The following is a 25000-nucleotide window of genomic DNA, read 5'->3' on the forward strand; positions in this document are numbered from 1 at the left end:
GGAAATGGTGTATATCTACATTTTTAGCATAAGACACAAAATATTATCAACATATCTGAACCATTTAGCTCTATTAGGGAGGATTGTGTTAAGCAGCCTTGTTTCAAAAAATTCCATGTATAGATTACTAAGAACAGGTGAAAGAGAATTTCCCATTGCCATACCAAACTTCTGAGTGTAAAACTTATCATTAAATACAAGTTTTACAACAACAATGCAAAGTTTAATAAGTTTAATGATAGTAGGAACTGGCAATGGTGAATCATAGTTAATCAGTTCTTCGGATAAGAAACTTAATAAATCATCAACAGGAACTTTCGTAAACAAGGACATAACATCAAAACTAACCATTTTAAAATCATTTAAGTCAGTCAAGGAGCTTAATTTATCAACTAAATCTATGTTGTTTTTAACATTAAAGTTAGAAATTTTGCCAACAATAGGGCTCAAAATATCAACAAGCCATTTGGATAATTTATATGAAACTTACCCTATGGAGCTAATAATTGGTCTGACTGGATTCCCTGGTTTGTGTGTTTGTGTGTTTTTATTAAGTAGGTAATGATTTGAAATACCCAAGAAATGTAATTGATAAATCTTTTAAAGTTGCTAGAAATACTTTTTACAATCCAAAAAGGGACAACCAGCCTTATTCAACTAAAAATATGTTGGTTCAACCTTACCATGAAAACTTGGTTGATATGCCTTCTCTTCTTAAGGCTTTTAATATTAAAGTTGTATTCAAAAATCTTGATACAGTAAAAAAGCTTTTGATAAAGAATTCCCCCCAAAATGCTGATGGATGTGTCTATAAGATTCCTTGTAAAATTTGCGATAAAGTTTATTACGATTCCCATGTGTTGCACAAGTGTCTCAATTCTTCAACTTGTCGGTTTTGAAAACCATTCACCACAATGCTCTATTTATTCATGTAAGAGATTTTAACCATCCAATTGATTTTCAAAAAGTTGAGAAAGTAGTATCAAGCAAGTCCATGGTCGACAGGAATATAATTGAATCTTGTTTCATAAAAAGCAGTTTAGACAATAATATGAACATTTCCTTTGGTTTATATAAATTAGATCCATTTATAATTAATAGAATTTGGGAAGAATTTAATAATACACTGGACAAATAATAATTTTTTAAATTTCTTATTTCTTGGGTAGAATAGTTTGTTGGTGGGTTGTGTGAAGGACCTGTCTAGTTGGGCCGGCGGGCCTGCTTTCTTATGAGTCGCGCGTCAGGTGTTTAATTGTTGTGGGATCTGATAGTGAGGTGTTGGCTAGACCCCTAATATACCTTCCTTTGATGCTTTACTTTCATAGTTCCTTGATAATGTGAGTAGTCACGAAAGCGCTTGGAATTCCACTATTCTTTCGGTTGTTTTGCATAATATATATATATATATATATATATATATATATATATATATATATATATATATATATATATATATATATATATATATATATATATATATATATATATATATACACACACATATATATATATATATATATATATATATATATATATATATATATATATATATGTATATATATGATGCAGTCGTAGTGTTAGCGAAATATTAATGCTATTAACTTGTGTTGTTTAACAGGTTCTTCACCCGGTTAACACAGACGAGTGGACACTGCACATTAAGTTCGCACAACCGGGTGACGGAGGGTGGTATGAGTGTCAGGTGAACTCCGACCCCAAGATCACCAGACCTGTCCTCCTCATTGTCAAGGGTTTGTACCTGCCACTGAGCGTAATATTCAGCTTGTAATTATGTGTGAAACACTTGTTATAATTGAATACTAATTAATGTAGGATTTAATATTAAAGACAAACACGCACACACATGCACACACACGCGCGCGCTAAGGCAAGAATACGATGACTAAGGCACAGGGATGTTGGAAACAATAGCGGGGATGGTTAGAAGAGCCCGAATGAATACAGCTGCTGGTCTTGGGAGACTTCATTCATAGGGAAAATACACGGAAAGCAGGTAGAGCCACACAGAAGTCCAGAAACCTGTTGGGCTAAGATGTTGTAGGTGGTAGTGGAGACCTTTATGCAACAGCATGCTGGGACGCAACCAGAGAGAGAGATTGAGAGAGAGAAAGAGAGAGAGAGAGAGAGAGAGAGAGAGAGAGAGAGAGAGAGGCGGGGATGGGATGACCTAACAAGTGTAAACCTTGTATTCACCCTGAGTGATTGAGACTTAGGGTGTATTGAATGTGAAACTCCTTCGGTACTAGTGAGCTCACGGTCCTGACTTCCGAATAACTTGTGGAAGTAAATTTGAAGAGTGACGGCACGGGCAGTATGAGAGAAGCCAAACTTCAGGAGAGAAGAATGCAAAGAAATTAAAAAATTCTCGGAAATTTTGCAGTAAGAGAGAAAACTAGATGGTAAGACAGCGAACGGGGTCATGGAATATGTAGCCAGAAAGAGCCGAAAGGCAGAGGAAAAATTCATTCCCAGGAGCAAAGTAAGCAATGGAAAGAATAGAGTGAGCCATTGTTCTCCCAGAGGCGCAGAGAGTTAATAGTTAAAAGTGCTGGAGCATGTGAAAGACATAGGAAGCAAAGAATGAAGGAAAACAGGAAAGAAAAGTGGAAAATCAAGCACCGAATATTCGTGTAAGAAGAAAGGCTCAATGACATTTTGAAAACGACATATCGTCGAAATCAGAATTCGACCCTAAGATGCTATACAACCACATATGGAAGAAGAAAACAATAAGAAACTAGTTAATCAGGTTGAAGGAGGGAGGAGAGTTCACAGGGATGTGAGGAGTTCAGCAATAAACTTAAGGAGGTACTCTCGAAGAAAATACAAATGATACCAGAGAGCTAAAGTTGAAGAGAACACAGCGATTGCCAGACACAATAAATAAGACAGATAAAGACATGAGGAAACTATTGTGCCAGTTAGATACCTCGAAGCCAATGGGCCCAGAGTTCTTTGGGAGAAGCACTGTGTGAGTCACCCAAATGTAATACCAGTCTTTAAGAAGGTAGTCCGTAAATAGAGTTCAACTACAGACTAGTGTCATCAACATACATACTGTAGTATGCAAAGTTATGGACAAGTTTATCAGCAGAAGACTGGCAACTCCAAGAGAAAGAAGTGGGTTCATAAACGACACTGCTTGTCTTACAAACTTACCAAAGACTTACGAAAAGGTGACAGAAGTGAGACATGAGATGAATAGATTGATTATATTTGGAGTGATCAAATATGAGTTTAATGAAAACCTGAAAACATTAAAACTGCCCATGATGTCTCATGACGAAAAGAGAAGACGTGATTACCTCGTGTAAGGTCATGAAAAAACATGAAAGAATGGGATAACAAGAGGTCAAATTTGTAAATTGTGGAAAAAAAGGATAATGAAAGTTCTTCTGGAATATGGAAGAAGACAAAGAGTGTATTGAAGACTGAAAACCACGAGCATACGTAACTATGACCTTTTAACCTTCAAATACGTAATTGTAAATGAGTGATTACACAAACACAAACAAGCACAAGCACATACACACACACACACACACACACACACACACACACACACACACACACACACACACACACACACACACACACACACACACACACACACACACACACACACACACACACACACACACACACACACACACACACACACACACACACACACACACACACACACACACACACACACACACACACACACACACACACACACACACACACACGTGAAGTTAATGAGGAGAATTAAATCAGATGAGGATCAGGCAGGACTTCAAAGAGACCGGGACAGGCTGGACACGTGGTCCAGCAACTGGCTTTTTGAATTCAACCCCGCCAAATGCAAAGCCATGAAGATTGGGGGAAGGGCAAGGAAGACCGCAGTCAGAGTATAGGTTAGGTGGACAAAGACTGCAAACCTCCTGGGATGAGCATAACACCGAGCACGTCTCCGGAAGCAACACATCAACCAGATAACTGCTGCAGCATATGGTCGGCTGGCATATCTGAGAATAGTGTTCCGAAACCTTAGTAAGGAATCGTTCAAGACACTGTACACTGTGTATGTCAGGCCCATACTGGAGTATGCAGCACCAGTTTGGAACCGGCCTGACGACACTGGAGGACAGGAGGGTCAGGGGAGACATGATAACGACATACAAAACACTGGGTGGAATAGATAAGGTGGCCAGAGACACGATGTTCCAAAGAAGGGACACAGAAACAAGGGGTCACAGTTGGAAGTTGAAGACTCAGATGAGTCACAGGGATGTTAGGAAGTATTTCTTCAGTCATAGAGTTATCAGGAAGTGGAATAGCCTAGCAAGTGATGTAGTTGAGGCAGGAACCATGCATAGCTTTAAGACGAGGTATGACAAAGTTCAGGGAGCAGAGAGAGAGAGAGAGAGAGAGAGAGAGAGAGAGAGAGAGAGAGAGAGAGAGAGAGAGAGAGAGAGAGAGAGAGAGAGACAGAGAGAGAGAGAGAGAGAAACCTAGTAGCGATCAGTGAAGAGGCGGGACCAGGAGCTGAGTCTCGACCCCTGTAACCACAATTAGGTGAGTACACAAGCACACTCACATACATACAAACACTCGAGACAGCGCACGTGTTTTTAGTGTCATATTTAAGCCATATAAGATTTAAACTATTTCTCTTCCAATTTTTATACTTTAAAAAAATATTAACTACAATAAGTTATAAATTTTATGTGTCATTTTTTTCTTTTTTCAGATAAAAATATGGACGATCCATTTTATAAACATGAACTTGAGACGACAGACAACAGTAAGTAATGTTGAGGTATTGCTCTCTGTGGCTGTCAGTGATGTCACTGACAGCCGGGCATGAGCGAGTTGTCAGTCTGACAGAGATTATGTGTTCTCACTATGTGTCGAGGCATGAGTGAGTTGACACTCTGACAACGAGTCATGAGCGTGTTGACACTCTGATAACGAGTCATGAGCGTGTTGACACTCTGATAACGAGTCATGAGCGTGTTGACACTCTGATAACGAGTCATGAGCGTGTTGACACTGATAACGAGGCATGAGTGAGTTGTTACTCTGCAAGTGAGGCATGAGTGAGTTGTTACCCTGATAGCGAGGTATGAGTGAGTTGTCACTCTACTAGCGAGGAATGAGTGAGTTGTTACCCTGATAGCGAGGCATGAGTGAGTTGTCACTCTACTAGCGAGGAATGAGTGAGTGGTTATCCTGATAGCGAGGCATGAGTGAGTTGTGACTCTACCAGAGAGGTATGAATGAGCTGTCACTCTGCGAGAGAGGCATGTGTGAGTTGCCGCTCTTCCAGCGAGGAATGAGTGTGTTGTGACTACCAGCGAGGTATGAGTGAGTTGTCACTCTGCCAGCGAGGCATGAGTGAGTCGTCACTCTGCCAGCGAGTCATGAGTGGGTCGTCACTCTTCCAGCAAGGCATGAGTGAGTTGTGACTCTGCAAGTGAGGCATTAGTAAGTTGCTACTCTACCAGCGAGTAAGGTGTCATTCTACCAGCGAGGAATGAGTGAATTTTCACTCTGCAAGTGAGGAATGAGTGAAATGCTACTCTACCAGCGAAGAATGAGTGAGTTGTCACTCTGCCAGCGAAGTATTAGTGAGTTGTCACTCTGCCAGCGAAGTATTAGTGAGTTGTCACTCTGCCAGCGAAGTGTTAGTGAGTTGTCACTCTGCCAGCGAAGTATTAGTGAGTTGTCACTCTGCCAGCGAAGTATTAGTGAGTTGTCACTCTGCCAGCGAAGTATTAGTGAGTTGTCACTCTGCCAGCGAAGTATTAGTGAGTTGTCACTCTGCCAGCGAGGCACGAGTGAGTTGTCACTCAAGCAGCAAAGCATGAGTGAGTTGTCGGCTACCATTTAGCAACACATACCCTTGTACTCAGTCTCAGTGTTAACAGATGCAGCAAAACGAAGAACCACAGCAATACAATGCTACTGTAGGTCTTGACATGTTGTAATCACAGAAATGGAAACCATAAAGAAATACACCAATAATTAACTTACTGGAGAGGGTAAGTAATGACGACCTTTCAGTCTGAGTTTGATAGGTCACACTGAAGGGAAAAGGAAAAAAGGTCAGAATATATTCGAGAGAGGGGCAAATAAAGAAGGAAAGATAATGGTAGTGGAATTAGAGGTAATTGCAGTGGTGTTGGTGGAGGGCATAAACTAGCGGCAGAAGTAGTATTAGTAAAGGTAGAAGCCGTGGTAGTGATAAGGGAGTAGCAGTGGTAGAAGCGAAAACAAGGCAGAGAGAGACAGAAGACAGAACGGGAAGTGGGAGGAGACAGAAGTGAATAATAGTAGTAGTAGTAGTAGTAGTAGTAATGATAGAAGTAGTAATAATAGTAGTAGTGATAGTAGTAGTAGTGGTGGTTGTACTACTAGTAGCAGTAGTAATTGCAGTAGTAGTAGTCGTCGTCGTCGTCGTCGTCGTAGTAGTAGTAGTAATAATAATATTAATAATAATAATAATAATAATAATAGTAATAATAATAATAATAATAATAATAATAATAATAGTATTAGTAGTAATGCTAAAAATAATAGTAGTCGCAGTCGTATTAATAATAATAATAATAATAATAATAATAATAATAATAATAATAATAATAATAATAATAATAATAATAGTTATTTCGATACTGTTCCAGCTACTGTAATATGATATATTTCTTTTCTGAATTCAACTGTTGAATCAAAACCGGCAGAGTGAAGTGCGCTCACAGCTTCAAGTGAGCTCTTTCACTTGCAGAGCTTGCAGCCTTTAACATTACTAAAGTAGCTTTTTCGATGATATGACTGTCCCAACTGGATTGCTTACAGGCCAACGTTTTAATTGGTCTTTTTAGAAAAGGAATCCATATATTAGTGCGACCGGTACAGCTGGGATCATCCACCTCCTACTTGAGTGCCTTTATATTGTGGTAGAATTTCTTTCGCCAGCTCTTTGGTTCCTTGGAATTAGGATGAGAATACTGGCAAGTTAGTCTGAGACGCTGTGCTTATACCTAGTCCGATTCTTCTAACTGGAAGTGTAAATTGCTCTCACTGCGATTCATCTGGGAAAGTTTCAGGGTTTTTCAGAGCATGGACATTATTAAGGAGTCATTCTCTCGAAGTCTGAAACTAACAAAGCATGAGGTTCATCGTAAGAAAATAAGTGAGCTTCACGAGAGGTAGGTACCTAGTGAAAAGGTAGTAGGCATCACGAGCAGCAGTGTCACTAATCATTGTTTCCATCCGCTTGAGGACAGCGATTTTTCTGCTAGATCACACGTGTGGCAACAGACCCAAGTGGGGCACCAGAAAGAGTGGAATCAACGACCTTGACTCCTTGCAAGGCAGCTGAGGCTTGGTCGATTTTGTTTTTGTTGAATTTCACCGGTTCGCATTCCGTAGGGTTTATTGAGACTCCAATGTTCCCTCCATGTGATACCTGCTAGTGTGGCAACGTTCAAGAAGAAAATATTGAGTTCGTCAGTCGAGTCTTCGGTGACGATTTCCATGGTCGCCTAAGAGAAGTTTTGAGGCATTGTTATAGCAAGAATGGATAAATCGATAAAGAGTAGGAAAGTTGTCATCACCGACTATGAGTACAACGTCTATGAATGAATTATGGAATTTGTTACATCCAATTTGATCAGGGATTTTTGTCACGTAAGGTATCAATACACGTAATGCATGGACTGCGGCTGCAACCTTGCGGGATCTTGACCCAAATTGTCTTGGATTCAGTATGACAGCTGCATCAAGAGCGACTTCGTACTGCAGCCCTGTTAAAAAAAAAAAAAAAAAAAAAAAAAAAAAAAAAAAAAAAAAAAAAAAAAAAGGCATGGAACAATCAATAGTATTGGGATTGAATCATTCACTTTTTTTTTTCCAAAACACATAATAAAACAAAATAGAGGCCAAACTGTCTCAGGAACACCAATAATGATACAGAAATGGGAATATCTTGTGAGATCTGATTGGAAATGCTCTGAAACTTCTCCAACAGGAAGGTAGAGCATATCTATGATGTGTCGTGGCTTCGATCCCGTGAAAAGACCCATAACTTTCAGATTTAAGGAAACAGCATTTTTGTATAATTTGGTTCTTGGACTGTAAATTTATGACTCTGGTGGTGTCTAACCATTATCATCACCCAGTAAGAGTTTATAACCATAGTTAGGAGCACTAGCTAAGGGATGGTCTTAAAGTATATATAAATATATATATATATATATATATATATATATATATATATATATATATATATATATATATATATATATATATATATATATATATATATATATATATATATATATATATATATATATGTATACATATATAAGAACATAAGAACATAAGAACATAAGAAAGGAGGAACACTGCAGGAGGCCTGCTGGCCCATACTAGGCAGGTCCTTTACAATTCATCCCACTAACAAAACATTTACCCAACCCAATTTTCAATGTTACCCAAGAAATAAGCTCTGATGTGCAAGTCCCACTCAAATCCAACCCCTCCCACTCATGTACTTATCCAACCTAGATTTGAAACTACCCAAAGTCCTAGCCTCAATAACCCAACTAGGTAGACTGTTCCACTCATCAACTACCCTATTTCCAAACCAATACTTTCCTATGTCCTTTCTAAATCTAAACTTATCTAATTTAAATCCATTACTGCGGGTTCTCTCTTGGAGAGACATCCTCAAGACCTTATTAATATCCCCTTTATTAATACCTATCTTCCACTTATACACTTCGATCAGGTCTCCCCTCATTCTTCGTCTAACAAGTGAATGTAACTTAAGAGTCTTCAATCTTTCTTCATAAGGAAGATTTCTGATGCTATGTATTAATTTAGTCATCCTACGCTGAATGTTTTCTAACGAATTTATGTCCATTTTGTAATACGGAGACCAAAACTGAGCTGCATAATCAAGGTGAGGCCTTACTAATGATGTATAAAGCTGCAGTATGACCTCTGGACTTCTGTTGCTTACACTTCTTGATATAAATCCCAGTAATCTATTTGCCTTATTACGTACGCTTAGGCATTGCTGTCTTGGTTTAAGGTTGCTGCTCACCATAACCCCCAAGTCCTTTTCGCAATCTGTATGGCTAAGTTCTACATCATTTAATTTATAAGTACTAGGGTTATGGGCACTCCCAAGCTTCAGAACCTTGCACTTATCTACATTGAACTGCATCTGCCACTTTTCTGACCAAGAATAGAGTTTGTTTAAATCCTCCTGAAGTTCCCTAACATCTACGTTTGAATCAATTATCCTACCTATCTTTGTGTCATCGGCGAATTTGCTCATATCACTAGTAATTCCCTCATCAAGATCATTGATATATATTATAAACAACAACGGGCCCAAGACTGATCCCTGTGGAACGCCACTTGTTACAGATCCCCACTCGGATTTAACCCCATTTATGGACACTCTCTGCTTCCTGTCAGTGAGCCATGACTCGATCCACGAGAGCACTTTTCCCCCAATGCCATGAGCTGCCACTTTCTTTAACAGTCTATGGTGCGGAACTCTATCAAAAGCCTTACTAAAATCTAAGTAAATAATATCAAATTCTTTATTGTGGTCAACAGCCTCAAAAGCTTTACTGAAGAAAGTTAATAAATTAGTTAGACAAGACCGGCCTCTTGTGAATCCATGCTGAGTATCATTAATCAAGCTATGCTTATCGAGATGGCTTCTTATAATCTCAGCTATAATTGACTCTAGTAATTTGCCTACAATTGAGGTCAGGCTTATTGGGCGGTAATTTGACGGTAACGACTTGTCCCCTGTTTTAAAAATAGGAGTTACATTAGCCATCTTCCACATATCAGACACTACACCTGTTTGAAGAGATAAATTAAAAATATTAGTTAATGGTTCACAGAGTTCCATTTTGCATTCCTTAAGAACCCTTGAAAAAACCTCATCAGGACCCGGTGACTTATTTTGCTTCAGTCTGTCTATCTGCCTCACAACCATCTCACTAGTGACTGTGATGTTACATAATTTATCTTCTTCTAGCCCACTGTAAAAATTAATTACTGGAATATTGTTAGTGTCTTCCTGTGTAAAAACTGAGAGAAAATAATTATTTAAAATCAAGCACATTTCATTCTCATTGTCAGTAAGGTGCCCATAGTTATTTTTAAGGGGACCTATCTTATCTCTAACTTTTGTTCTATAGACCTGGAAAAAACTTTTTGGGTTAGTTTTAGAATCCCTAGCAACTTTAATTTCATAGTCCCTTTTAGCTTTTCTTATCCCCTTTTTAATGTCCCTCTTAATGTCAATATACTGATTCATAAGATGACCCTCACCTCTTTTGATACGCCTATAAATTCCTTTCTTATGCCCTAGTAGATATTTGAGCCTATTATTCATCCATTTTGGGTCATTTCTATTTGATCTAATTTCTTTATATGGGATAAACGCTCTTTGAGCAGCATGTATAGTGTTCAGAAAACTGTCATATTGATAGCTCTCTTCGTTACCCCAGTCAACAGATGATAAGTGTTCTCTAAGCCCATCGTAATCTGCTAAGCGAAAATCTGGGACTGTTACTGAGTTATCGCTACTATCGTACTTCCATTCAATGCTAAATGTAATTGATTTGTGGTCGCTAGCACCCAGTTCCTCTGAAATTTCTAAATTATTAACAAGGGATTCATTGTTTGCCATAACTAAGTCAAGCAGGTTATTTCCCCTTGTAGGTTCTGTCACAAACTGCTTCAAAAAACAATCCTGAAATACTTCTAAGAAGTCGTACGATTCTAAATTCCCAGTCAAGAAATTCCAATCAACATGACTAAAGTTAAAGTCTCCTAGAATTACTACATTATCGTGCCTTGTGGCCTTAACAATTTCCTCCCATAGTAGTTTCCCTTGGTCCCTATCTAAGTTAGGGGGACGGTATATCACTCCTAAAATCAGTTTTTCATGCCCCTCTGAAAATTCTATCCAAACAGACTCTGTATGTGTTACTTCAGACTTAATACCCGTTTTTATGCAACAGTTCAAGCGATCTCGGACATACAATGCCACCCCACCCCCCCTCCCAATACTTCTATCTTCTTGGAACAATTTAAAACCCTGAATATGACATTCCGCAGGCATGTCCCGACTTTTTGAATTAAACCACGTCTCAGTTAAGGCAAATACATCAATGTTACCTACACTAGCAACTAATCTCAACTCGTCCATCTTATTCCTAGCACTACGGCAATTAGCATAATAAACATTGAAAGACTCTCCTTTCTCTTTACCCTTCCTGCTCATTTCTATTTTTCTACTAAACCTATTACCGTCCTTATCACCCAAGGTCCCTGGCTTTTCAATATCTATCTCGTTCTTATTATTACTAGTTCCCCTAGAACTCGTAATATTACTACACTGGGACTTCACTGTTTTCCTGCCAAAACCCATACCACTAACTATTCCTAGTTTAAAGTCCTAACTGCTCCCTCCACTGCAGTTGCCAGTGCTCCCACCCCACACCTAGATAAGTGAACCCCATCCCTAGCATACATGTCATTTCTGCCATAGAAGAGGTCCCAGTTGTCAATGAATGTTACCGCATTTTCCTTACAGTATTTGTCCAGCCAGCAATTGACACCAATTGCCCTGGACAACCATTCACTTCCAACTCCCCTCCTTGGCAAAATACCACATATGAGAGGGTTCCCACCCTTACTTCTAATTATTTCTATTGCTGACCTATACCTGCTAATCAGGTCCTCACTCCTACGTCTGCCAACATCGTTGCCTCCAGCACTGAGACAGATAATAGGATTGCTCCCATTACCTCTCATGATGTCATCCAGACGGCTAACAATATCCTCCATCCCAGCCCCAGGAAAGCAAACTCTCTGTCTCCTACTCCTGTCCTTCAAGCAGAACGCCCTATCCATATACCTAACTTGGCTATCCCCAACAACAACAATATTCTTACCTTCCTTAATGTCTTTCGTCGTGTCGTTCCCAGTAGTCAACTCACATTCGTCGGGTAGCACTGAGAATGTATTGGATGTTTCCACAACAGTTTCCACGGCAGTCTCTTTCTTCTTCATCGTTTCTACCTTTCCATTCGTCTTCTTGATCGTCAACTTCTTTCCCTGCTGTCCAGCCACTGACCAGTTTCCCTTCTTGACCTGAGGGCTCAAAACAGGAGGACTACTACGAATCTTCTTGTTCTCCTCGGTCAATCGCCGAATTTCCAAATTCGCCAACCTCAATTCTTCCTTAAGCTGTTGGTAAAGTTGCTCGATGGAGGGCATCTTGCTTCAATTCTAGAGAGCGCGCAAACAGGTCTTCACAGAGCCAAGTACACGTCAACACTGCGCAAATGCCAACTCAATCAGGAGCTACTGCGCAGCACGTCCGCACGGCCCAATAGCATATTTATATAGTATATATATAAATATGCGTATTTATATATATATATATATATATATATATATATATATATATATATATATATATATATATATATATATATATATATATATATATATATATATATGCAATAAGATCACAGTAAACAGGTGATTTCAAAATATGCAAAACAACCACTCTGAAAGAATAGAGAAATTCCAAGCGCTTTCGTGACTACTCACATTATCAAGGAACTATGAAAGTGAAGCATCCAAGGAAGCTATATAAGGGGTCGGCCAGCACCTCACTATCAGATCCCACAACGGTTAAACACGTGACGCGCGGCGAGCCACCTTGGACAGGTCCTTTGCAAAACTCACCCCCAAGCTATTTATTTGTCCAGTGTATTATTAAATTCTACCCAAATTCTATTAATTATAAATGGATCTAATTTATATAAACCAAAGGAAATATTCATATTATTGTCAAAACTGCTTTTTATGAAACAAGATTCAATTATATTCCTGTCGACCATGGACTTGCTTGATACTACTTTCTCAACTTTTTGAAAATCAATTGGATGGTTAAAATCTCTTACATGAATAAATAGAGCATTGGAATCTTGTCCAGTTCTAATGCTATATTTATGTTGTTTTAATCTTAGTTCGAGATTTTTACCAGTTTGACCGTAATAAATTTTGCCAACAATAGGGCTCAAAATATCAACAAGCCATTTGGATAATTTATATGAAACTGACCCTATGGAGCTAATAATTGGTTTGACTGGATTCCCTGGTTTGTGTGTTTTTATTAGTCCATACATGTAAGGTAAAGATGGATTAGTGGAAGTAAATTGTCTGACTAATTCATCTTTGCCTTTCAGTAGAAGTTTTATTGTTTTATTGAAATTGCTGTTAACGGTTTCTCGGGGATTTTTTCTAAGTTTAGAATAGGTTTCAGTATCATCTAAGAGATTATTCATTTTTTCTTGGTAATCACTTTCTTTCATAATTACTATTGCAATTATTTTGTCTGCTTTAGTAAGGCGCAAATTTTTATTGTTATTAAGTGTATCATAAGACTTAAAGAATCTTTGAGGGCAATTGGGAATGTTTTGTTTTAACATAGAGCTATATACCATTCCTTTACTAATATTAATTTCATCAGAAGATAAATCAGAAAATTTTTCAAAGTTTCAAAAGGCTTTTGCAATTTCAACATTATTAAGTTTTTTTGAAGTTGCAAAACTTAGGCCAAAACCTAGAGCAGCAGTTGTATTTTTTTCTAAAATTTCATCTGATAAGTTAATTACAAAATTGTTATTATCATGCTTTCTTCAATCACTAAAATCAATTAAAATGTCTAATTTTCTTTGTAGTTTGTTTTTGAGTTCATTACAAATTCTTCTGAGTTTATTATAGCAATGATCCAACATACTGTGTTTCCATTCTGATGGAATGGCCTGATTAAAAGAGTATTTTTTGTTTCTCAATATTTTGAATGCACTCAATATTTTGAATGAACTCAGAAGTTTGGTATGGCAATGGGAAATCCGCTTTCACCTGTTCTTAGTAACCTATACATGGAATTTTTTGAAACAAGGTTACTTAAAACAATCCTCCCTAATAGAGCTAAATGGTTCAGATATGTTGATGATATTTTGTGTCTTATGCCCAAAAATGTAGATATACACCATTTCCTTGGAAAATTAAATAGCTTAGCCCATTCTATAAACTTTACTATTGAGTTTGAAGAAAATAACTGATTGCCTTTTCTAGATGTTTTAATTATTAAGAGTAATAATGAATTCAAATTTAAAATTTACAGAAAACCTACAAATAACTGTTCCTATGTCCACTATTATTCTTCGCATCAAGATAGAGTCAAACTGTCTGTTTTCTCATCAATGTTTTTGAGATCTTTACGAATTTGTAGTCCAGAGTTTATAGATGAGGAAATATCCAAAATTTATGAAATAGGTAATGATTTAAAATACCCAAGAAATGTAATTGATAAATCTTTTAAAGTTGCTAGAAATACTTTTATACAATCCAAAAAGGGAGAACCAGCCTTATTTAACTAAAAATATGTTGGTTCTCCCTTACCATGAAAACTTGGTTGATATGCCTTCTCTTCATCAGACTTTTATTAAATTTGTATTAAAAAATCTTGATACAGTAAAAAAAACTTTTGATAAAGAATTCCCCCCAAAATGCTGATGGATGTGTCTGTAAGATTCCTTGTAAAATTTGAAATGAAGTTTATCACGGTCAAACTGGTAAAAATCTCGAACTAAGATTAAAACAACATAAATATAGCATTAGAACTGGACAAGATTCCAATGCTCTATTTATTCATGTAAGAAATTTTAACCATCCAATTGATTTTCAAAAAGTTGAGAAAGTAGTATCAAGCAAGTCCATGGTCGACAGGAATATAATTGAATCTTGTTTCATAAAAAGCAGTTTCGACAATAATATGAATATTTCCTTTGGTTTATATAAATTAGATCCATTTATAATTAATAGAATTTAGGAATAATTTAATAATACACTGGACAAATAATAATTTTTAAAATTTTCTTGGGTAGAATAGTTTGTTGGTGGGTTGTGCAAAGGACCTGTCCAGTTGGGCCGGCGCGCGTCAGGTGTTTAACCGTTGTGGGATCTGATAGTGAGGTGTTGGCCAGACCCCTTATATGCCTTCCTTTGATGCTTTACTTTCATAGTTCCTTGATAATGTGAGTAGTCACGAAAGCGCTTGGAATTTCTCTATTCTTTCAGAGTGGTTGTTTTGCATATATATATATATAGGCTCTGGTGGCCTGGTGGTTAATGCTCTCGCTTCACACGGCGAGGGCCTGGGTTCGATTCCCAGCCAGAGTAGAAACATTGGACGTGTTTCTTTCCACCTGTTGTCTATGTTCCCCATCAGTAAAATGGGTACCTGGGTGTTAGTCGACTGGTGTGGGTCGCATCCTGGGACACTGACCTAAGGAGGCCTGGTCACAGACCGGGCCGCGGAGGCGTTGACCCCCGGAACTCTCTCCAGATAAACTCCAGATATATATATATATATATATATATATATATATATATATATATATATATATATATATATTATATATATATATATATATATATATATATATATATATATATATATATATATATACATATCGTGCCGAATATGTAAAACTGGTCAATTAGCAAGAACTCATTTAAAATTAAGTCCTTTCTAAAATTTTCTCTTATACGTTTAAAGATATATTATTTTCATTAATGTTAATGTAAAAATTTTTAATTTTGCTCCAAAAGAATCTTTGAAAACTTACCTAACCTTATTATGACAAGAACAATTTATTTTAGCCTAATCCAACTAAATATATTTTAGATTTGTTTACAGTAATTTAATACTAAACAAACACAGTGAAATATATTTTTTTTCGTTAGGTTCAGAATGATTTTGGCGAAATTATTGCATACACAAATTTTCACTTGTCCTATATCTCAAGATGAGCGTTGCTATTTAAGCCAAGATCGCAAGTTCTGCCTATTCGGCACGACATATATATATATATATATATATATATATATATATATATATATATATATATATATATATATATATATATATATATATAACTTGACTTAAGAAATCGTAATGACACGATTGCAAATAAACCATACCCCCGGCCGGGATTGAACCCGCGGTCATAGAGTCTCAAAACTCCAGCCCGTCGCGCTAACCACTAGACCAGCTAGCCACAATAAGATTCATCCAACTAGGTATATTTCTACACCATAGGAAGGTTAGCACAGGCACCTCTGTGACCACAAATGCAAGTTTTTACAGACGAATCTCCAGCTAGCGTGGCCGTGACGAACTCTAGCTCAAGTCCCTTCACTGCCGTCAACATGACTTAAGAAATCGTAATGACACGATTGCAAATAAACCATACCCCCGGCCGGGATTGAACCCGCGGTCATAGAGTCTCAAAACTCCAGCCCGTCGCGCTAACCACTAGACCAGCTAGCCACAATAAGATTCATCCAACTAGGTATATTTCTACACCATAGGAAGGTTAGCACAGGCACCTCTGTGACCACAAATGCAAGTTTTTACAGACGAATCTCCAGCTAGCGTGGCCGTGACGAACTCTAGCTCAAGTCCCTTCACTGCCGTCAACATGACTTAAGAAATCGTAATGCAATCGTGTCATTACGATTTCGTGACTCATGTTGACGGCAGTGAAGGGACTTGAGCTAGAGTTCGTCACGGCCACGCTAGCTGGAGATTCGTCTGTAAAAACTTGCATTTGTGGTCACAGAGGTGCCTGTGCTAACCTTCCTATGGTGTAGAAATATACCTAGTTGGATGAATCTTATTGTGGCTAGCTGGTCTAGTGGTTAGCGCGACGGGCTGGAGTTTTGAGACTCTATGACCGCGGGTTCAATCCCGGCCGGGGGTATGGTTTATATATATATATATATATATATATATATATATATATATATATATATACGTATATATATATATATATATATATATATATATATATATATATATATGTATATGTATATATATATATATATATATATATATATATGTATATATATATGTATATATATATATATATATATATATATATATATGTATATATTTATGTATATTTATATATATATATATATATATATATATATATATATATATATATATATATGTATATATACATATATATATATATATATATATATATATATATATATATATATATATATATATATATATATATTATATATATATATATTATATATATATATATATATATATATATATATATATATATATATATATATATATATATATATATATATATATATATATATATATATATATATATATGTATATATATATATATATATATATATATATATATATATATATATATATATATATATATATATATATATATATATATATATATATATATATATATATATATATGTATATATATATATATATATATATATATATATATATATATATATATATATATATATATATATATATATATGTAATATTTTATTGCCACTTACGAGGGTGTGGAAGATTAAATGTCTTTTTTGTCCTACATAATAGAGGTGAGTCGCTTCATAAGGTAATGGATCTCATAAGAAAATAAGGTAACGGATCACATAAGCACATGTAGGAAACAAAATAAAGTGTTGGTTCACATAATAAGGTGTTGAATAACATAAAATTATTGATAATACCACTATTATTAATATAAAAAATAATAATAATAATATGTCGATTCACTTCTGGTATTGAATCGTAAAATAACAAGGAGCTGTATCACATAACATGGAGGTAGATTTCATTATGTGGGGGATTCCTCAGTAAGTTGGAGAATCACATTCCAAGGTTGTAGGCCACATGAGATGACTGATTACATAAAGTCGTGCATCACGTAAAGTAGTGGATCACAAAAGGTGGTGTAATATTTAATAGGGTGGTTTGCATAATGAGGTAGTTGATGCCATAAGATAAAGAATCACATACTAATGTTTTTGGATACCTAAGGTGGTGGATCACATAATAAAATGACTGATCACGGAAATATGTGTTGAATCGTATAAGTTCTCAGATAATATATGGGAGTTGATCACATAATATAGTATTGAATCATATAATAAATAACAGATAACAAAATGGTGTTCGATCACATAATAAGTGGCTGATACCACAAAGTGGTGTTGAATCACTGAAGTGGCTGGTACCATAGAATGGTGTTGAATCATATAAGTGGCTGATACCACAGAACGGTATTGATCTATGTAAGTGGTTGATACCATAGAATGCAGTAGAATCACGAAAGTGACTGATACCATAGAATAGCATTGAATCACATAATATGGTGTTGGATCACATGACGTAAGTAGCAAGGCTCTAATAACTGTCATCAGTGTATTTATTAGATAATTTCATTAATAGACTGTTAATTATATTTTCATTTAAATGCAATCGAATTTAAGTGAAATTTTATGATATATTTATGATGAATTTTAATATGGATGACTTTTGTGGTTGGTGTGATGACATAACGCAACAGCCTATTAATTATTATTATTATTATTATTATTATTATTATTATTATTATTATTATTATTATTATTATTATTATTGTTGTTGTTGTTATTATATTATTATTATTATTATTATTATTATTATTATTATTATTATTATTATTATTATTATTATTATTATTATTATTATTATTATGTTTAACTCTGGTCAACACTCTTTTTCTAGGCGATGACATTACACAGATTTTAGGGTATGGTTGTGATGCTGATTGCGAATACTTAATCTGTTTTGTTGGATTGGCTCTAGATTTGGATAAATTTGGTATCCCACTGAAAATCATAAAAGATGTGAAAAATATATTGAACAGGCGGGGCTAACGTACATATCGCATTGAAATGGTTTTTTAGATCGTGTAAAAGTCAAATCATTCATATTCATTCATTATAATAACAAATTAACATAGTAAAATAATGTATATATATATATATATATATATATATATATATATATATATATATATATATATATATATATATATATATATATATATATATATATATATATATATATATATATACATATATATATATATATATATATATATATATATATATATATATATATATATATATATATATATATATATATATATATATGTATGTATATATATATATATATATATATACATATATATATATATATATATATATATATATATATATATATATATATATATATATATATATATATATATATATATATATATATATATATATATATATATATATGCAAAACAACCACTCTGAAAGAATAGAGAAATTCCAAGCGCTTTCGTGACTACTCACATTATCAAGGAACTATCATAGTTCCTTGATAATGTGAGTAGTCACGAAAGCGCTTGCAATTTCTCTATTCTTTCAGAGTGGTTGTTTTGCATATTCTGAAATCACCTGTTTACTGTGATCTTATTGCATATATATATATGTCGTGCCGAATAGGTAGAACTTGCGATCTTGGCTTAAATAACAGCGCTCATCTTGCCATATAAAACAAGTGAAAATTTGTATATGCAATAATTTCGCCAAAATCATTCTGAACCTAATGGAACAAATATATTTGATTGTGTTTGTTTAGTATTAAATTATTGTAAACAAATCTAAAATATATTTAGTTGGGATAGGCTAAAATAAATTGTTCTTGTTATAATAAGGTTAGGTAAGTTTTGTAAGTTCCTTTTGGTGCAAAATTAAAATTTTTTACATTAACAGTAATCAAAAAAAATATATCTTTAAACTTATAAGAGAAAATTTCAGAAAGAACTTAATTTTAAATGAGTTCTTGCTAATTGACCAGTTTTACATATTGGGCAAGACATATATATGTATATGTATATGTATATATACATATATATATATATATATATATATATATATATATATATGTATATATATATATATATATATATATATATATATATATATATATATATATATATATATATATATATGTATGTATATATATATATATATATATATATATATATATATATATATATATATATATATATATATATATATATATATATATATATATATATGTATATATTATATAGGGAAGTACCACCTCTATAGCTGGAATGGGGACCCTCATCCTCAGAGAAGACAATAAACGTACTTCAGAGAAAACTCAAGGTTCTCCCCGGAGCTGTTTGAATATTTTCTTCTCCTACCACCCCCTATATATTTTATATTCTATGCGAACATTTATTAATAAACAGAATGCATTTACAAAAAAAACATAAACATGAATACAATGGCACAATGTATCAAAGATCATAAATTTCCTCCAGCTCCTCCGAGGCTGGACGCGAGCCAAGTATGCAGCAAGCATTTCCCCTCTGGATGGCCACGCTGAGGCGCTGGAACATGAAAGCGGCTGCCCTTGGGTCCCTGGTGGTGTCGATGAGTCTGGAACTCAATTCTTTAAGGAAACGTGTGGCATTTTTTCCCCATGATCCCAAGGTCTCTGATCCCACTGGGACAAATTGATACTGTTGGCTTATGTCCCTGTACTTGCTGATCTTGTACTCCTCCCTGTGGTCAGCAGCTCCTCCCTGTCGCCCCACACTGTGATGGATATAGGTGCCAGCCAGTGTGGACACAGGTATAGTCCCATGCTAAGAGCTTGCCATTCTTCCAAGGATAGATGGTGATCCCGTCGGGGCGGTTTGCTGGGTTTGGGTATTGTTGGCTGCTAGTGATCGGGGCTCCCTCTCGGCTGGGCATCCAGTTGTAGCGAGGGTTCTCTTTATGATGTCGTTGACCTCATTGTGTCTTGTATGCCAGCCCTTGGTTTTGGAACAGTTAAGACCATGTAGACTGTATTGGCCTGCTTGCGCTTTGCCGCAAATACACATATATTCTGTGTGAATTGGGGCAGCAAGGCGCAGAGCCACTGCAATACGGAGGGTCTTAGATCTTATATATACACGCGCGCGCGCGCTCGCGTTATGGTTAAGTTCGCTGTTAATTGAGGGTTGGTATGTAATATCTAGCAAACTAGAGCCATTTTGCAAAACCTACTGACATTTTCGAAATTAGCAACCCCAATATACCGTTAATACCTTTAAATATCTTTGGCAGCGAATTATTTTGTTGATCAGTGTTATTATTATTATCATTACTTTTATTATTATTATTATTATTATTATTATTATTATTATTATTATTATTATTATTATTATTATTATTATTATTATTATCATTATTATTAAATCTTTATTATTATTACTATTATTAATTCTAATATTATTATTAACACATCGGCCGAGTCACCAAGACAGGTGACTCGAAAGAGAAGAAACGAAAGCTTTTCTTCTTTATACACTTTGTATTTTTTTTTTATATTTCACTTATTTTAAAAAAAAAATCACGTAGAATTTCTGTATATCGTACTAGCCCCTTCCTCCCCGCATTTCAGTCGCCTCTTAACACATGCATGGATTACAGTGGAAGGATTTTTCTCAAGTTCTCCTGTAATGTTATTATTATTATTATTATTATTATTATTATTATTATTATTATTATTATTATTATTATTATTATTATTATTATTATTATTATTATTTGAGAGAATGCATTCTGGATATCTGGCAATATTCCCGAGCGCTGCTTGGCCTACACCTCCTTCGTTACTGTCAGGTAATTATACGAAAATATAGGTTAATAATCGTCAATCTGTATTGCTTAACTTAATTTAACTTTAGCTAACGGAAACTAAGAAAAATGAACGTTTAGAATGTATGTTGTCAATGGACTCGAGATTGATATATCATACAGCGACTGAGAAATGAGAGGCCATGTGGTTCGAGAGGAGGAAAAGGAGAGAAGCTCCAATTCCTTGGATAAAGAGCAGTTGAAAACGTCAGGGAGCTCCTGTTTGAAGGTTGTGGTAGTGGAAAGAGTTTAAAAAGATGTAAATGTAGGAAGTTGAATAAGACAAAATCGTTCGGTGGACAATCGACACTCGATACGCGTTTCTGACATGTGATGAATTTTACAATTTGCCTGAAAAATGCACTGCAGCTTCCGATTTGAAGACAAAGGAAAAAAACTCACTATTTTTTAGAAAGACCGAGGGTTGTATTTTATCCCCTTGCATTTCGGATGCGATTTAAAGAATTTGGTCGAGTCATAGAGGATACCTACAGGGTCACTGTGTCACTGTGTAGTGTTGAGTCTTTGTCACGCTGGAGCACTGTGTCAACGCCAACATAGTGATTGATCTCCTTGCCATGAAAGCTGAAACTGAACACTGAAAAAAAATGCAGTTTTGGTCACAAAAATGGCTACCGGAATTCATGCCCAACATATGATTATAGAACAAAAATATAATTTTTGACAGTGAGTACTGTCTATAGGAACAGAGGCTGCAGAAGTCGGCAAATTAGAAGGAGCTTATAGTATTCATAGTGCATAACATAAGGATAGGTGAGTACAAATAGGAAGCACGTCTGTCAGGCGCTCAGTAGACGGAGGATCAAGCCTTCACCACGTCTTGCGCTGAATGACCCACATGGGTTAAGCGCTTAAAATGAATTAAAAAAAAAAAAAAAGTGCATAACATATCGCCAGAGGCACATATTATATAAATAACCTCCTCGGTGAATGCGTATTTGGCAACTAGGCACAGTGACATGCGCCTGGTGTTGATAGATGTGAATCATAATTACAGCAATATCAACAGGATAAAGTGTGAACGTACAACAAAGAAATAAATGCGAATATCCGGTTAGTGATGGTCGTAAACAACGACAAATTAGCTTAGAAAGTGAGCAGGATAAAAAAAAATAAACATTTTAAGAAATAGCAGCCATTAGGCATCAACCTCGGGCATTTCGGTGTTGCCAACAGCAAGGTTTGTCACTGTAAAATAAGGAAAGAAGTATGATCATCTAGAGTTCTAGACAGTGAGATGTGAATATCTTGGTAGTGTTGTGAGTTACAAGTGGAGTAAAAGTAGCGAGACACATGCCGTGGAACTGAACGACGTGAAGACGATACTCAGCAGAAATAAAAGGGCTGACGAGATCATCGCTGCCAGACACAAGTAACTCACTTATACGTGGAAGCAATTTAGGTCAGTGTAACCTTTAGGCAACCTGCCATAGCTGGATGTGATAAGTTCACTCTTCCCTTGCCTTGAGAACAAGCTATAGAGTAATTAGTACCTTAGTATAGACACACTAAATAACGAGCAGTCAGGGCGATTATACAGTTTTTTTTTAGAAGATTACGTGTTCAATAGTGTGTAGTTTAGCAGTCAGCAGGGCAAGTATATATTAACTAGAGAATAGGGAATATGTTAGAATATACGAAATGGAAATAGAGCCAGAAAAGGGTGCGTTCTGAGCAATGGATCAAATGATACATGAACGTGTCCACCCTACCCTCACACACGCAACACACGCACACACAAACACACGCACATCCACCCTAATGCACACAGGTACGGGTACACACACCCCCAAGCGTGCACACACACAAATAACACACACACACACACATACATGCAAACACAGTCACTCACAAACACAAAAAAAGTGCATATGTGAACACACGCAAATGCTTACACACACACACACACACACACACACACACACACACACACACACACAACACGCATGCATACACACCCACTCTCTCACAAACACACAAACACCTACACTAATACACAATCACAAACAGTAATACGTATTCACAAACTAATACATACATACACGCACACACACACACACCCACACACACACACACACACACACACACACACACACACACACACACACACACACACACACACACACACACACACACACACACACACACACACCTGGAGCCACATGGGGGTCCCGAAACATGGAGAGCCAAGATGATGGATGTGGTACTTGAAAACCTCATGCATCAACATGTCAGGGACACAACCAGAGAGAGAGGGGAGGATGAACCAGCAAGACTGGATCTTGTGTTCACCCTGAGTAGTTCGGACTTTGAGGACATCACTTACGAGAGGCCCCATGGAGCTAGCGATCACGTGGTTCTGGGTTTTGATTATATAGTAGAGTTACAAGTGAAGAACGAAACACGAACTGAATGGCAAAAGCCAAACTACAAAAGGGGGGACTACACAGGTATGAGGAACTTCCTGCAGGAGGTTCAGTGGGACAGAGACCTGGTAGGAAAATCAGTAAACGAGATGATGGAATATGTAGCAACAAAGTGCAAGGAGGCAGAGGAAAAGTTTGTTCCCAAGGGAAACAGAAATAATAAGAAGACCAAAGCGAGTCCTTGGTTTACCCGAAGGTTTAGGGAGGAAAAAACTAAGTGCACCAGAGAATGGAAAAGGTACAGGAGGCAAAGGACCCAGGAAAATAAGGAGATTAGTAGAAGAGCCAGAAGCGAGTATGCACAGATAAGGAGGGAGGCCCAGCGACAGTACGAAAATGACATAGCATCGAAAGTCAAGTCTGACCCGAAACTGCTGTATAGCCACATTAGAAGGAAGACAACAGTCAAAGACCAGGTGATAAGACTGAGGAAAGAAGGTGGAGAACTCACAAGAAAAGATCAAGAGGTACGTGAGGAGCTCAACATGAGATTTAAGGAAGTATTTACAGTGGGGACAGGAAGGCCTCTCGGGGGACAGACCAGAGGGGACACCAGCAAGGAATATACCAACAAGTGTTGGATGACATACATACAGATGAGGAGGAGGTGAATAAACTGCTAAGGGACATCGATACCTCAAAGGCAATGGGACCGGACAACCTCTCCCCGTGGGTCCTTAGAGAGGGAGCGGATATGTTGAATGTGCCACTTACCACAATCTTCAACACGTCCCTGGAAACTGGGCAACTACCTGAGGTATGGAACACGGCAAATGTAGTTCCCATTTTTAAAAAATGAGACAGAAAAGAGGCAGTAAACT

At 36.2% G+C, this 25000-nt stretch overlaps 1 protein-coding gene across 1 annotated transcript in view; it reads left to right on the forward strand.

Annotated features, from left to right (window-relative positions):
• LOC138853703 (uncharacterized) overlaps positions 1-25000 on the forward strand; it is a 193985-nt gene that overhangs the window by 83335 nt on the left and 85650 nt on the right. The window contains exons 3-4 of the mRNA XM_070091940.1: positions 1622-1754; positions 4760-4813. Of these exons, the coding sequence (XP_069948041.1) occupies positions 1622-1754; positions 4760-4813 (187 nt within the window). The remainder of the gene's footprint in view (positions 1-1621; positions 1755-4759; positions 4814-25000) is intronic.

The sequence above is a fragment of the Cherax quadricarinatus genome, chromosome 37 (genome assembly GCF_038502225.1).
Source record: "Cherax quadricarinatus isolate ZL_2023a chromosome 37, ASM3850222v1, whole genome shotgun sequence".
NCBI classification, from domain to species: Eukaryota; Metazoa; Arthropoda; class Malacostraca; order Decapoda; family Parastacidae; genus Cherax; species Cherax quadricarinatus.